General features: G+C 39.3%; 1 protein-coding gene across 1 annotated transcript in view; it reads right to left on the bottom strand.

Annotated features, from left to right (window-relative positions):
- LOC114141233 (gamma-aminobutyric acid receptor subunit gamma-3-like) overlaps nucleotides 1–13,217 on the bottom strand; it is an 86,799-nt gene extending 73,582 nt beyond the window's left edge. Inside the window, exons 1-2 of the mRNA XM_028011720.1 lie at nucleotides 12,687–13,217; nucleotides 12,241–12,395 (exon numbers count right to left, since the gene is read on the bottom strand). Of these exons, the coding sequence (XP_027867521.1) occupies nucleotides 12,241–12,395; nucleotides 12,687–12,862 (331 nt within the window). The 5' untranslated portion in view covers nucleotides 12,863–13,217. The remainder of the gene's footprint in view (nucleotides 1–12,240; nucleotides 12,396–12,686) is intronic.
- Between the last annotated feature and the right edge of the window lie 624 nt (nucleotides 13,218–13,841).

Raw genomic sequence — 13,841 nt, 5'->3', positions numbered from 1 at the left:
AGACTGAACAAAATGTCAAATTAGATGTAGTTTGCTAAATTAGATGTAGTTTGCTCTCAATATTATTGATTGTTGTTACGCTGCTCTTTATAAAGTAGAACAAATTATAATAACTGGCTAATTATTCAGGCTAAAGTCGGTTTCTTAGCAGAAATGCTACTTGTAGACCCTAAGTAAGTATAAAATGAGCCCAGTCCTACTGCTAAATAGTGAGCTATGAACTTTTTGACTTATGTGAACTTACTTTTCATGACATTGATTTATCTTACATCTTTGGTTAAGATGTAAGCCTACAATTCAGGCTCATTTCTGTAAGGAGCCTGAATTGTGTCAAAATGAGGCATTCATTGCAAAATTCAGACACAGAAAGCTTTTTTTATGGCTCAGTATAATGGAGATTTTTAGACTGTTGTTTTTATTCAGATAAATATATAAAAAAATGTCATGTCCATTTAATTTTTTATAAATTGGGCAATAAAATCAAACTGAAATACAAAGGTATGGCAAAGGAAAGCATTGAATGTTTATTGCATCATTTAGCTGTCAATCTAAATTACTAAACTTTATCCCAACATGTTGAGAGAAAGTTCTAGACTGAGATCCAGAGTTGGATAATTGTTGTGCTCCATCATCATCATTAACATCATTGTCTACAGCCTGTATATTAAAACAAACTTCGGTGCTTATCCAAACACATCCTCGGCATTATTAATGCATGTTTTCTTTGTTGCACACCAGCTGCCGCCTGCCTTCTCGCCCCACGATGCCTGGAAGGCTAATATAGATGTAGCAGCAAGCCTCCTTATTGAAATTTACAACCAACTTGAATTCTGGGTAATGTAGGAAGATGGTCGTGATGACAAACGGCTATCTTCGGGGCACGGAAAACTTAGTTTGCACTTTCAACCTTCTGCGGACAATGTTGCGGGGGGGATGAAATGCTACATCAGCGAAGTGAGACTCCAGGATTTATGTGAATTAATTTCCTCCAGTGAACACACATGCTTCTGGAGTCATACTTGCATCAAAGAGCTTTATAAAAGGTTAGCAGGATAAGTGCTGCCTCACGTGTGCATTTTTTCCCCCCCTAAATTTGCATCTTGTGTAAAGCTCCCGCCCTGTGGGACACTGTCGGCTCGGCTAACCTGGTCACCTCAGATGTGAGGAGAAGCATTTGCCAGGACTCTAAACTTCTTTTCATCTAACAAAATGTCACTGGACTTGAAAAATTGAAGAGGCTTGTGTGCGGTTTGTCCTTTAAGCTGCTGTGGTGACACCGCTGTGCCAAATGTCGGGCCTGCGAAGATGGAGAGGAGGCCAGTCAGGAAGGAGTTGCCTCAAAAAAAAAAGACAAGAGAAACATCTGAGTCGGAGGTGCAGAGGGCGTCTATTTAACTGTGTCCAAGGTGTTGTTATCTTCTGGGATTGTCCCTTAATGCAGCTGGTAAATGTTAGGTGGCTCTTTAAAAGCTACAGACACAACAGGATTAATCAGTAATGGCTGACTCCCAAAAGTAACAAATATATATATTTAAATAAATGTGTTAAATAATATTGCAATTTATTATTTTTTTACTTTTTCTTCTAAATGTCCTTGGCAGTTTTAAGTCAAACCACTTATCTAACCTATCAAAGGATCTTAAAATACATAAATTATAATATGATGCTATGACACTTAAATGTTTACTGAATATTTTTTATTTGAATATCTTGTCTGAATATAATTTAGGAATGCTGAAAAGACTGCTTTTAATGTGATAATAGAATTTTATACAATGACTAAAGTGATGAAATCTTGAAATGTAAGTCTGTCTTTTACATGAAAGCAGCTCCAGTTTTGTTCAAAATTCCAGTTTTCTATTAGCAGCATTCGCCCATGCAGTCACCAATGCCTTTGCTTTACCTGCAAGCTTAAGTTGCTAAAGAAAAACTGATCGTTATCTCCTCAGTCCTGCTCAGTTGCTCCCAAACGCTGATGTAACAAAGCGTGTAATTTACAGAAACAAGTCACTTTAAGTCCCAACTTAACCAAAGATGTAAGATAAATCAATGTCATTTAACGTGAAAACTCTGGTAAAAAGCAGTGAATCAACAACACAAATAAGAAAAGGACAAGCGAAATAAGACAACCACTAAATATGAAATTCTCTAGATCACAGATTAACACTTAATATAAGAGGGGAGATAAAAAAAAAAAGACTTTAAATCTGCTCTCATTTTTCTTGTTGAAACGACTTTTGTAAATAATGGATGTCTGAGAAGGTTTTTTCCCCCCCGACTTCCAAGCAGTGGCTTGCAAGCGGGCGCAGGTAAAGACTGAATATAGGCTGTAAATATTTCATTTAAAAAGCAAAGCAGGAAGAACATTTACTGGCTGTGTTACAGTTCAAGCCAGAAGTTTACTTACACCTCTTTTCTTGCAGTCTAAAGGCAAACCAGACCAGTGAACGTTCTAGTATCTAGTATCTAAGAACTGGTTGTGTCTTAAAATGATTTGAAGATGGATTTTACAAGCTGCTTCCTCCAGAAGCCAGAAGATATATTTAAATGTAATTATTACAGCTATCAGTGCAAAAATCAGTGCATTTTTTAATTCCTCCCACATATTCTTGCTTGTTCTGATCCAGCTGGGTAGTCACAATGATGAGACCGACACCCTGTTAAGAAAATAGTAAGCCAATTCATTAACTATGTAATCATTTGAATGCGAGGCGGTTAAAAGGCATTTCAATCGGAAAATTGGTAATTACCAAAGAGGACCGCATACAGTTTTTCAAAATGAGAACATGCATTGCTTTACATCTCTAATGAGGTTCAGGGCTACTTCTTGCTGTTAATTGAATCTGCCTAGAGGAAGTTGTTGATCATATCGCTGTTCCAAAAAGAAAACAAAGCAGAAAATAAAGAACCACGCAGGTTGCCGCAGATCCCACGGAGGCCAGGAGAGAGCAACTCAATCAAATTACCCACAGGTCTATCTGTGTGTTTGTGATTAAAGTTTTTTAACTTTCTAAAGGCAAACACACTCCGAGTTTTTCTTCTAAACTCGATCAAAAGCTTTTTAGGAAATGATTGGGGTCTGTGTCTGAAAAGCAGGTCCTACATCGTGTCTGACAATTGGTGTAAAGTGTTTGTGCTTATATCTTTTTTTTGTTGTGACATTTTGCTACAACATTCTTTTTGTTGAATCTATTGAACCAAAGGACCAGAAGATTCCTGGTTAGCTAAGATGCAACGTTGCAAAACTAAAACCTTTCTCTAGAATGATGTCTCATTATCTTGCCAACCCTTTCAGAGACTTTTTCTCATTGTCCTGCAACAAACATTAACCTTCCACAAGCCAAAGTTTTGTCATTTCTCCTAACTTTGCGTGATCTGAATTCAGTAGGACTTTCTCACATTTTCTTTTATGAATAATATTTCTTAAATTACTATGAGGGGCTTCAAATTGTGTAGAAATGGTCTTCGAACACTTCCCACACTGATGCAGCAGAAACACTTTCCAACTTGGCAGTGTGTTACACATTTTCCAGAAAAGCACGCTGCCAAAACTCCTGCTTTTGCAGAGCTGGTCACTCAAATGATGATCAAATAAAGAGTATTTGGTTGCAACATTCCCTACTAGATCACACACAAGTAGAAAGAGTGTACTTGGTTATTCCCCTGACCGCACCAGTAGTCATATATAAATCATGAAGGCTTATTGGTATGTTACATGCAGTCTCAAAGAAAAATCACCATACTGCGTTCCACCAAAGACCGATCAAATCAGCCATGACTTCTGACTTGGATGTATGAGATTTTAATACGCAATCAAAAAGTGGGTCAAACTTTCGCTCGAAAACTGCAAAATTGCAAACGTTAATATGCACATAACTTAGGTGGCCAGGCACAGACGTTGATGGCAAGCAGAGGGAGGTTTATTGGATGAAAAAAAAAAATGGCAGGATGATGGAGGGAGTAAGAGATGGGCCAAAAGAGGAAGGTGACTGAATGAGATGCAGAGAGTTGAACCAGATGGAAATGGAGCGAAAGAGACAGGAAACAGCTGCAAAGTAACAATGTCTGAGGAGATTCAGGTTTCTATTTCTGACTCACACCTGGCTTTCATCTGAATCCTTCTGAAGTCCCTTTTAGTGACACTCACACTCAAGACGCATAGTCACATCTTTGGACATGTGTACAGTAAACAACAAAATGCGATCACAAAAGAATATATGACTAATAGCTCAAATAAAAACGGCTTCTGAAAGGCAAGTGATGTCTTATTTAAATGTATGAACTCTCCGCCTGGCCACTGGCGGATGTAATTGTTACTGTCAGACATATTTGACAAAGCAATAACGGCAGATATGATTGAGGGACCTGGCCGTTTCGGTGTAAATCAATAACTTGTTAGCTGCAGACAATTAGCGCCTTTGGTTGCAGTCGCTGCGTCTGATCCCACACAGAGAGGATCAGGTCCGTGGCCGAGTTCGGACCACATATTAGTATGCAGCATGATTCTGCATTGTGTTTATCCTCTAAGTGTGAAATGAGAGGAAGAACTTTCAGAGAGGGGTGCAAATGGATGTGGACACCAGAGGAATTATGTTTCTGGTTGTAAATGTGAAGAATTACAAGAAATCCTCTGAGCATAAATGTAAAGTGATTTAATTATACCACTCATGAGTTATTATAGTGATTTCCCTTTATGTCCCTGTAGCAAATGTCAGCTGCTTTACCAGAGATTACTGTCCATAACTCAATCAGTGTTATTGCTTCTTAAAAAGACATTCTTTTAGTGGTTAGGATTAACATTTATTTAAATATTCAGCTTCCAAATTGAGGGAAGGATCACATAATACTATCTAGTTATTGTTTATTTACTACTAACAGTAGACAAATGCTTCTTTTTTATAAGAATGAAATCTGATAAGAGACCTAAAAATGACTGAGACTCTGTTTGACTTGGATGTCAAGAGGAAGGTTATGTCAGTGGTTTAAGTCTGATTTTTATAAGAGATTTTGATCTAAAGGGAGAGATTAAGAGGAAAAAGGGGAATAATGTTTCCCTTTCAGAGACTGTGGGGACTATGGTGGAGAGATGGTTAAGTTTATTTTAGAAAAAATGGAACATTTGTAATGAATGACCTTAAAATGCGTGTTTTACTAAAGTTCATCAGGATGCTTGATGGTTTTTCATTTAGTCAGTTTACCACCCATTGATTGTCAACTAACTTGCTACATCTACAGCATATTATGAAAAAACTCTTCCGAACGTACTCAAGACAGTTTGCAATTTGTCTGTCCACCTTTGTGAACTGTGGAAATGAATGCAAGCGGTTTGACAGATGTGTCTGTAAATTAGCTTTTCTTTCTGAGTTTTTAAAAAAAATATATATATATAGTTTTTGACCACACACTTTTAAAGCCTCTCTCGGATTGTTCTCTTATGGCTTCAGTTCTCATGGGCACAAAGACTTAACTCTGCCTTAAACGTATCTTTTAATGCACTAGGGGGCTGATACATTTTTAGTCTTTAATTAAGCTCTTTGAATAAATCTGCCTCCCAAACGCTGCGATGTGTGTCTTAAGAGCACAGTCAGCATCTCACTCCAGCCCACTTTGCCTTCGATTCCCCACTGGAGACGCACACAAACGGTAACGCACAAACACAGCCATGCACATTTAAGCGCAGGATCACTAAGATCTCCCACAGTGATCACACACTCTGAACCCAAAGGAAAGTGACACAATAGGGGCACAAAAGCATCTCATCTCCATCCAGTCTGCGCCGCTTCTTATCGGCTAAGGTGTAGCACGACACTTGTTCTGCTCGGGGGGAAATTTGGGTCGCGTTCTTTTTTTTTTTACCCGTTAAGTGGACCAGTCACCCACTTTATATGAACATTAAGTTCACAGCTGACTTCACAAGACTGGAGGAGACAGGAGGGAAACAATATAATAGCCCTGTTATGCTGCGGCGTCTTGGATTTCTCTAGTTTAACTTCAAGCCCGTTTAAGTTTTAGCTAGCTCCAGTTAGGTCAGTTATTATGACAACAATTCACCTACAAGCTAATATTTTCTTTCATTTCCAACAGTTTTTATATGTTAGACTAACCCTATTTTTACATTACTAGCTTAGATTATTAAAAAATGTTCTATTCAGAAAAAGTACTCTTTGTAAAAATGTTAAATTCTTTATAGCATCCATCAGATCAGTTATACCCAGGGTCCTTTGTTTGATTTGAGCTAACAAAGTGATTTATCTAACTGGTGTGTTTAGCTGCAACATGAGGCTATAAAACAGAGTTATGGCCAGTAAACACAGAAATATTGAACATGCTTCAACAGAGAGCACTCTGCTTCCACAGCCATCAGCTCACAAACAAACCGAGAAGGTTGCTCACATTTGCAAAAAGAGATAAACAGAAAAGCCTGTTTGATTTGGTGTGTTTCACTGTGTGTTTGAATAGGTAGAGGACTACTTTGATTTAGAATAAATCCAGGTGTATTTGGGAAATGAGCCGAGACTTCGGTAGGTACCCGTTTACACGAGTGTGCTAGTTACCGTGTGTTTTTCTCTCAGGTTTGTTCTCAGCTGAACTCTATTCCTTTTCCAATGACTTTATTGTCCCAGATCTGTTGTTGACTCGGCGTCATCTCCAACCGGGTTCTTTCATGCAACATGGACACACACACACTGCCTCACATTATCCTTCCAATACATTAACATTTCATGGGCTCAGTTGACACTGAGGTTTGTCAACTGGATCTCATCAAAATTTCACCCTTAATTATGGAAGCAAAGCTGTGCGGAGATTCCCCTCCTGAGAGGTGAGCTACAAGAAAATCCAAACCGAGGAAGCTGCCGGGGGAACCAAAATGCAAAAAAAAAAAGAGTCAGATTCGGGTTAAGTTGGGCATCTTAAATATTCTGAGCAACACAAACAACAATATGAAAATAAGCCCAGCTTAAGAATGGGAAAATTAATTCAGGACTTCAGGGTGGTGTTATGTCATTTTAATTACCTTCAATGCTGTATTTAATCTACTTTTTATTTCTCAAACTTTCTTTTTATTAACTTATGACTTTACAACAAAAATATAAACAAATTAAAAGTACCTTTGTACCATTTTGGCTCAATACCATAAAGTTCATGTAAGTTCTACTCTAACAGCAGAAAGAAAGACTGACAGCATCAAACTAAAATGTTTCGAGGTTCTTAACTTATGATTTTGTGAGTTTCAACATTTCATCTTCTCATTGCTTCATCTAACCAGCTGAATTTTATCTGTGAAACTCTACAGCATCAAATAAGAGCTTTCTAATTGGATAGTCTTAGTTTCAGCTCATTGGTTGTGAGACCTAATAAGTCTCGTAGAACCCTAAAACCTATTTCTATTGGACTGTGGGTTTCTTTTCTGAATATCAGACCAAACCCTTGAACGGCAAAGCTTTCGTCCAGCCAAGAAACTGGACCCAGGCTTCAACTTTCAGCTGTCATCAATGTTTGGCTTGGATCACAAAAATTTTCAAAGAAGGGCTTCGTGAAAACCTTCAACTTCCTAAGCACCCTTCAGGGACTTTCATCAAGTGCGTCACCCGGTTCTAAATCCAATGTGAAAAGTCTCAGATTAACCCAAAACCCAGGAGCAGAAAACATCCATCTTTATAGCATTTTTTTAGAAGTAGTCGAGGAAATAGTTCCAGCCGAAAGAGGGATTCAGGGTTCATGTCAAATTTTCCATCACCTCATTAAATCTCAGATCTATAACATTTGGAAACATTATCTTTCTCTTGACATCTGAGAGTCAAGCAGACTCTTGATAAATTTGTAGGTCTTTAAGTATAAAAAGATCTCCTGTTCCACTCAAACTTTGTCAAAAAGAACAGTGTGTAGCTTGGAAGTCCAGTTTGTCTTGTAGACAGTCATTCTGTTTTAATTTCTTCAGCATAATTGACATTGATGAGTATAGAGACTTTTTTCCCTATTAAATATTAAACACTAAATCAAATACAATAAACTAAGCTGCCTTCTTTTAGTCAGAGTCCATTTATTTTAGTAATGTTCAAGGGAAATGTCATCATCTGCCGGACTAAGGGGAGGAGGAACCACCAAGCTTGTTATCTGCACACAGTTGAGTAGCCAAGCAGGTAACTGGCACCTCGTGAAGGAACAGTTGGCGCTGAATAACGTATTCAGAAACTCTGTTTCTGGAAGAACGCATGACATCATCCAGATGATGTACTGCTCATAGAAACAGATGGAAAAAAAACTCATTTCTACATCAAAACACAGCATGTTTCACAGTAAAAGATTTTGGTTGCTGAACTGTTCCGCCTTCAGTTCAGATCAGTCACCAAAATCAAACCAATGACGTACGAAAACCAGACTGAAAAAGTGTTTTGCATTTTTCTTTTAAAAACTACAACATTTGTAGTTTTGCTATAGCAGCTTTTTGATTAGGAAAAAAACCCTGTCAGCAAATATGAATACCAGCATTTTTTTCTTCCAAAGAAAGGAACGTCTTTTTTAAGCATTTTCTTTTGCTGTTGTCTGTACCAGACTGACTGTTCAAGTTTCACAGAGTCTCCTAACTTTTTTTTGGGAAACTGTGCTATTTGTTAGTTGGCAGTAGCTCCTTTTCGAACACATCTCATTAATCAAGCCTGTGGTTAAATTTAAGTAGCCTTTGGGAAAGCAAAAGCTGTAGAATAATGAGAAATGAAGTGCGTCTATAAGAAAAGCTATAATAAACATAAACAAATGTAGTTTATCAAGTCGTTTGAGTAGCACTAGTCTGAAAGAATGAACTCATTACCAAAACTACTAAAATCAGTAGAAAAGGGTGAAACATCCGTAGAGGTAAATACTTTTTCTAGTCACTATATGGATGCCTTACTGAATTAAGCTACAGCAACCAGCTTTACAGTTCATTTCACTCCAGGAGACAGCTACCGCAGCTTGTTCAAGTTTAATCAGTTGCATTTGTTTGGCTTGTACCCGGTATTTGTTTCAGACAAGAAAATGAAACTCATGGTTTTCATACTCATGCTGTACTACTGATCATTTAAATGATGTGAAGGGGACAACAAAAACAAAAGAATATCGAATAAAAGTCGATTTTTTTATTGACTTTTATTCATTTCTGCATGTTTTGAAGCATTTAGAGTTATATTTTATCTTGTTTGCAGTATCTCTCTGTATCACAACAGTACCCTTTAATAAAAATCCACTTGGGTTACGTTAATGCGTGACACAAATACATGTTTTGCTACCGTCATTAGTCCGCCCTCCATTTAAAACTCATAGGAAACCCTGAAATCTGTTATATAACCTTTCTTACACAGAGGCTGTTTACTTAAGCTTGGTGTCTTCTCCAGAAGCTGCAGGAAGCAACGCAAGCAAACAAAGATGAAACAAAAACTGTGCATAATCTTCAATTTTAATGTAGGGCAGCTCCCAAATGGTTTCCGTATCGGATTCTATTGATTCTGACTAAAACATAAAATAATGAGGCACAATAAAAGTGGTACCAGTAACAATGTGAGAAAAGTATTGAGCCAATGCCTACATTTGCCATAAATATCTCGCAATCATACTAAAGCTGAGTCACCAGCAGTCACAACCTGCACTCAACACTCAGGAATCCATGACAAACGATGATTTCTACTTTCTGGAAACGGAGGGGTAACAGCGTTCCGTACGGACGATCATCACCGGCGGTTTTTCCAGGCAGCGGCCCACCAGTGAGAACACACCAGGTATCAAACCAGTAAACGTTTTTGAATAGAAAGGCCTCAGAAGCTCGGAGGAGTGATTGCATTGTAAACATGGTGGAAATGATGCGAGTGCAATCAGCGGAGGATTTGAACTGGACGTTGCCAACTCCTCTTCTCTCCCTGCGAAAACGGCACAAAGCCGTTTGAGTTTCAGACTGAGATCGGAGGAGAAGACCGCCAGAGTCTGGTTTTCAAGAAGGTTTTATTTGTAATAGTACATATTATTGCTCTTATAATTGCCTCTGGGTTGTTGAGGGGAACCAGAGACTTTGGGATAAATTCTCCCACACTGGTTAGTATCAGTGTTTGACAGAAAAGAACTTTGAAGTGATACCACAGCTAATCAGCTCTATTTACAGCCCGTTTTACAACCATTCAACTTATTTTAATGTCCCTTTGCTAAAATCTCATTCTAATTTCCTTTCACTGGAATACGAAGTGAATTATTGGCTTTCTCATCCGCTGCATTTGAGTCTGTCTGGCTCTCTGCAGGCTCTGCTAAACACAAAACGAAGACTGGATATTCCTTTGGGTGGAATTCTGAAAAAAAATGACTTTGTGCTGTAATTTAAAATTGAAGATTATTAGTTATTAAATCATGTTTCAAAGCTTAGAAGTTTCTAATTTTGGATTATGGTGCCATATTTGATTTGATCCCAATTAAATTCGTAATTGTAAAAATAAAAAAAAAATCTATTAAATTGCAATTGTAGGAGAAAAAAATATATATTTTTCAATATTTTTGAAATAACCTCTCAAGGGTAAAGAGATTACTCTCTCATTTGCTCTTTTCTACCACAAGAGGCAGCAAAATGAACCAATACCCCTGAGTAACTTTGGTAGCATACTCTACATCCCTCAGTGTACTCTAAATAACACCACCAAGGTTTGTGTCGGACATTTTGATATACAATCTCAGAAGTGGTTTGGGAGACGCAGAAATAGTAGATCCAGATTCAGGATGGTGTTGGACTGTGGAAGGAGCACTTTGAGGATCTCCTTAATTCACTCACAATGTTGGGCCAGGATGAGGTAGAGTCTGAGACAAACCATAGAAGACATAGCTACAGTAAATACGGAGCTCACTAGTGGCTGGGTGACAAGGTTGGACTAAGTATAGCCCAAGGTACTGAAGGCTCTGGATGTTGTTGGGTTGTCCAGACATTCCAGGTCACAGGGGCTGTGGAGTGGCAGACCAGGGCGTTGGTCATAATTTTTATTGAGGGGAACCAGAGACTGTGCTCCAACTTTATAGTGGTCACTCTTCCTAGTCCCTTTGGAGATGTTCACTCTACTGTTTTCTTTCCAACCACAAGAATTCAATCATCAAACCTCAGTGGGCCAAATCATTTCTCTGACGAAGTTCCTGAGGGAGCTACGAAGATTTGGTTGTCCGTTCCACTTGCATTCTGTGGATTATTGCATGTCCAACCCAACCATTCCTCTATATTCTTGGAAAAAAGGTGGTTGGACTCTGCCAGAGCTGTCCATCACAAATCCCTTTTTTTGGAGTTCATGGATAGAATCTCTGAGATATGGATTATGTCCAGAAGAGTAGGATCCCAGATGCAAATTGAGGCTAAATTGAGATTCCATGGCAGGTTGGCTGGACTGAACCGTAGAGGCAGGGTGTGAAGCTCAGGCACCCAGGAGCAACTCAAAGTAACACCTTTACTCCTTCAGTTAGTCGTTAGTTAGTCGACGTGGTTTGGGCACCTCCCTTTAGATGTTTTTCAGGCATGTTCCACTGAGAGGGCATCCTATGATAGATCCAAAACTTCCTGGAGAGAGTGTATATCCCCTCTAGCCAAGGGATTCCCCATGAGTACTCGAGAGTGGGAGATGAATGTCCGCGTTTTCCTCTTAGACCAATTGCCCCCAACAACCAATAGGATAAGCAGAAGATAGTAGATGGATGGGGGAATAATACATATGTTGTATACACCCATAACGTCAGTCAAGGGAAAGTGGCTCACTCCTGCCCCTTGTGGCAGACAAATATATGACAACAATAACAGAAAGTTGCATTAGTGGATTTTTTTTCTTTCAGAAATAAAATTACATTAAGAATTCAAGATTTGGTTCGAGACAAAGATTCCATTGGTCAGACCAATTATCACAATAATAATAAATTTTTTGCTTTGTTTACAATAAGGATGTCAAAACTGGTTTCAACTGCTGAAACGGTTTTAAGGTGGTGATGAAATGCATCATTTATTTTATTTTTACTTGCTTTTCAGGGCTTCCATACAATTTTGTTTGATGGCTTGAAACTAAATGATTCAAATGAGGCTTTATCGTGAATAATTTAAGATCGATATGTCCACATTTGTCTTATGGTCATCAAAGAAGTCTAAGTATCCGGATCACTGAAGAGGAGCTAAGCTTAAAGGGAAGTGGTGGTGCAGGTGGGTGTGTGCTCCACCTTCCAGCAACATCAGCATCCAACTTTTCCCATGCCTGCTCTTACCACCAATGTCGGGCCGCAGGGTCTTGTCGTACTCCCTCAGCAGGTTGTTGAGGATGAGCGTGGCGTCCTCCTGGTGAGACCTGGGCACCAGCATCTGGTTGACGGTGGTGTCGTGGAGGTCCTCCTCGTCGTCGCCATATTCCAGTAAGTCAGAACTGAAATGGGGGTAAGGAAAAATAAATAAATAACATATATTAATGAAATAAATTGAGGTTGTTTTTGTTATTTTTGGAATAAAAACTTTTGTCGCAGTCGAAAAAACACTACAAACAGTGATGCGCATAATTGAGTATAACCAGGTGAAAAGGTTTGTCGGACCTATTTTTTTTTTCTTGTTTGTTTATATGGGGGAAGCCCTGAGACAGAAGGAACAAAATGCGCAATTGGCCTCATTTAGCTAAGTTTCCCCCCCAGCTGTTGATCAGTTAGAAGCAGAAAGGACTCACCGAGCATCCCGGGTGAGCAGAAGAAGTGTGAAAAAGGTGACCGCGAGCCTGACTGTCATTTTCCCACGGGCGGAAGGCAGCTCTGCTTGCGGGAACTGCTGGACGGGGACCCCGGCGCGCGCCGCTGCTGCTGCTGCTGCTGCCGCTGCTGCCGCGTGCAGGAGGTGTTTGCCCATCAATCCCGCATCCGAACTCCCTCATTCGCCCACGTAGTCTGTGCCCCCGCGCGCTGTCCTCCTCGCAGGAGGGCTTCCTCCGGGAAGACACCCGACGATCAATCAGGACGGGTGATGAGTCCGGCGGGATGAGGTGGAAATAAGAGGAGGAAGGGGCCAACTCCCTCCTCCCTACCCGCTGTAGCACCTGTGGGGGCAACACACCGGTTGGAGGGGTGACGCTGTCTGCCGCCGGAGGACCTTTATCAGCGAATGCGTGACTCATATACTCCGCGCGCACTACCTGGGTGTCACTATCCAGATGAAAACTGAAGGAGACGTCATGAGCTTGATTAATGTACCCCCCTCCTGCGCGCGTAAACACCCCTGCGAATTTGCAAAATAATTGCTCACCCCGAAGCTGTTTTTTCTTTAAAAAAAAAAAGAGAAAATAAATAAATAAATAAATAAATAAAATAAGACAATTGCAGTTTTACCAAAGTTGTGGCATTTGTTTGCCCTGATGTTTGCAGTTTGCTTGAAGTTGGATTTTATGAAGTCATGTCTGAACGAGCGCAACACTTCAGCTCGAGTAGAGAGACTTTGTTGCCCCCTTGTGGGAGAAATATGAATGACAACGAGCAATAATTCTTTTTTTTTTCCCCCAATTTCGCTGTAGTTTTTCTAACCTGCACGAATGATTAATTATTAGAGCATTGACGTGTTTGAACAAAAAAAGCACACTGCATATGAGAAACAACTTTTTTACAGATAAATCTTTTATTAAATAACTGCTGCAGTAATATAATATGTAGTCTAAAGTTACAGAATTGAATTGTGAAGTAATCTGATCGCTTTTGGCCTAAGATGACAGTTTTTCCCTTTGAATATATCTTCTATGTCACAAACACCAATTTAAAAATATGTGACTTCTAGAAGCAACTGGTTGCAGTGGGTTTTATTTATCAGTATCCAGGTGCTGAATTTACAGACGGTGTGA

The sequence above is a fragment of the Xiphophorus couchianus genome, chromosome 24 (genome assembly GCF_001444195.1).
Source record: "Xiphophorus couchianus chromosome 24, X_couchianus-1.0, whole genome shotgun sequence".
NCBI classification, from domain to species: domain Eukaryota; kingdom Metazoa; phylum Chordata; class Actinopteri; order Cyprinodontiformes; family Poeciliidae; genus Xiphophorus; species Xiphophorus couchianus.
Note: the sequence above shows the minus strand (reverse complement) of the source record. Positions and strands in the feature narration are given on the sequence as shown.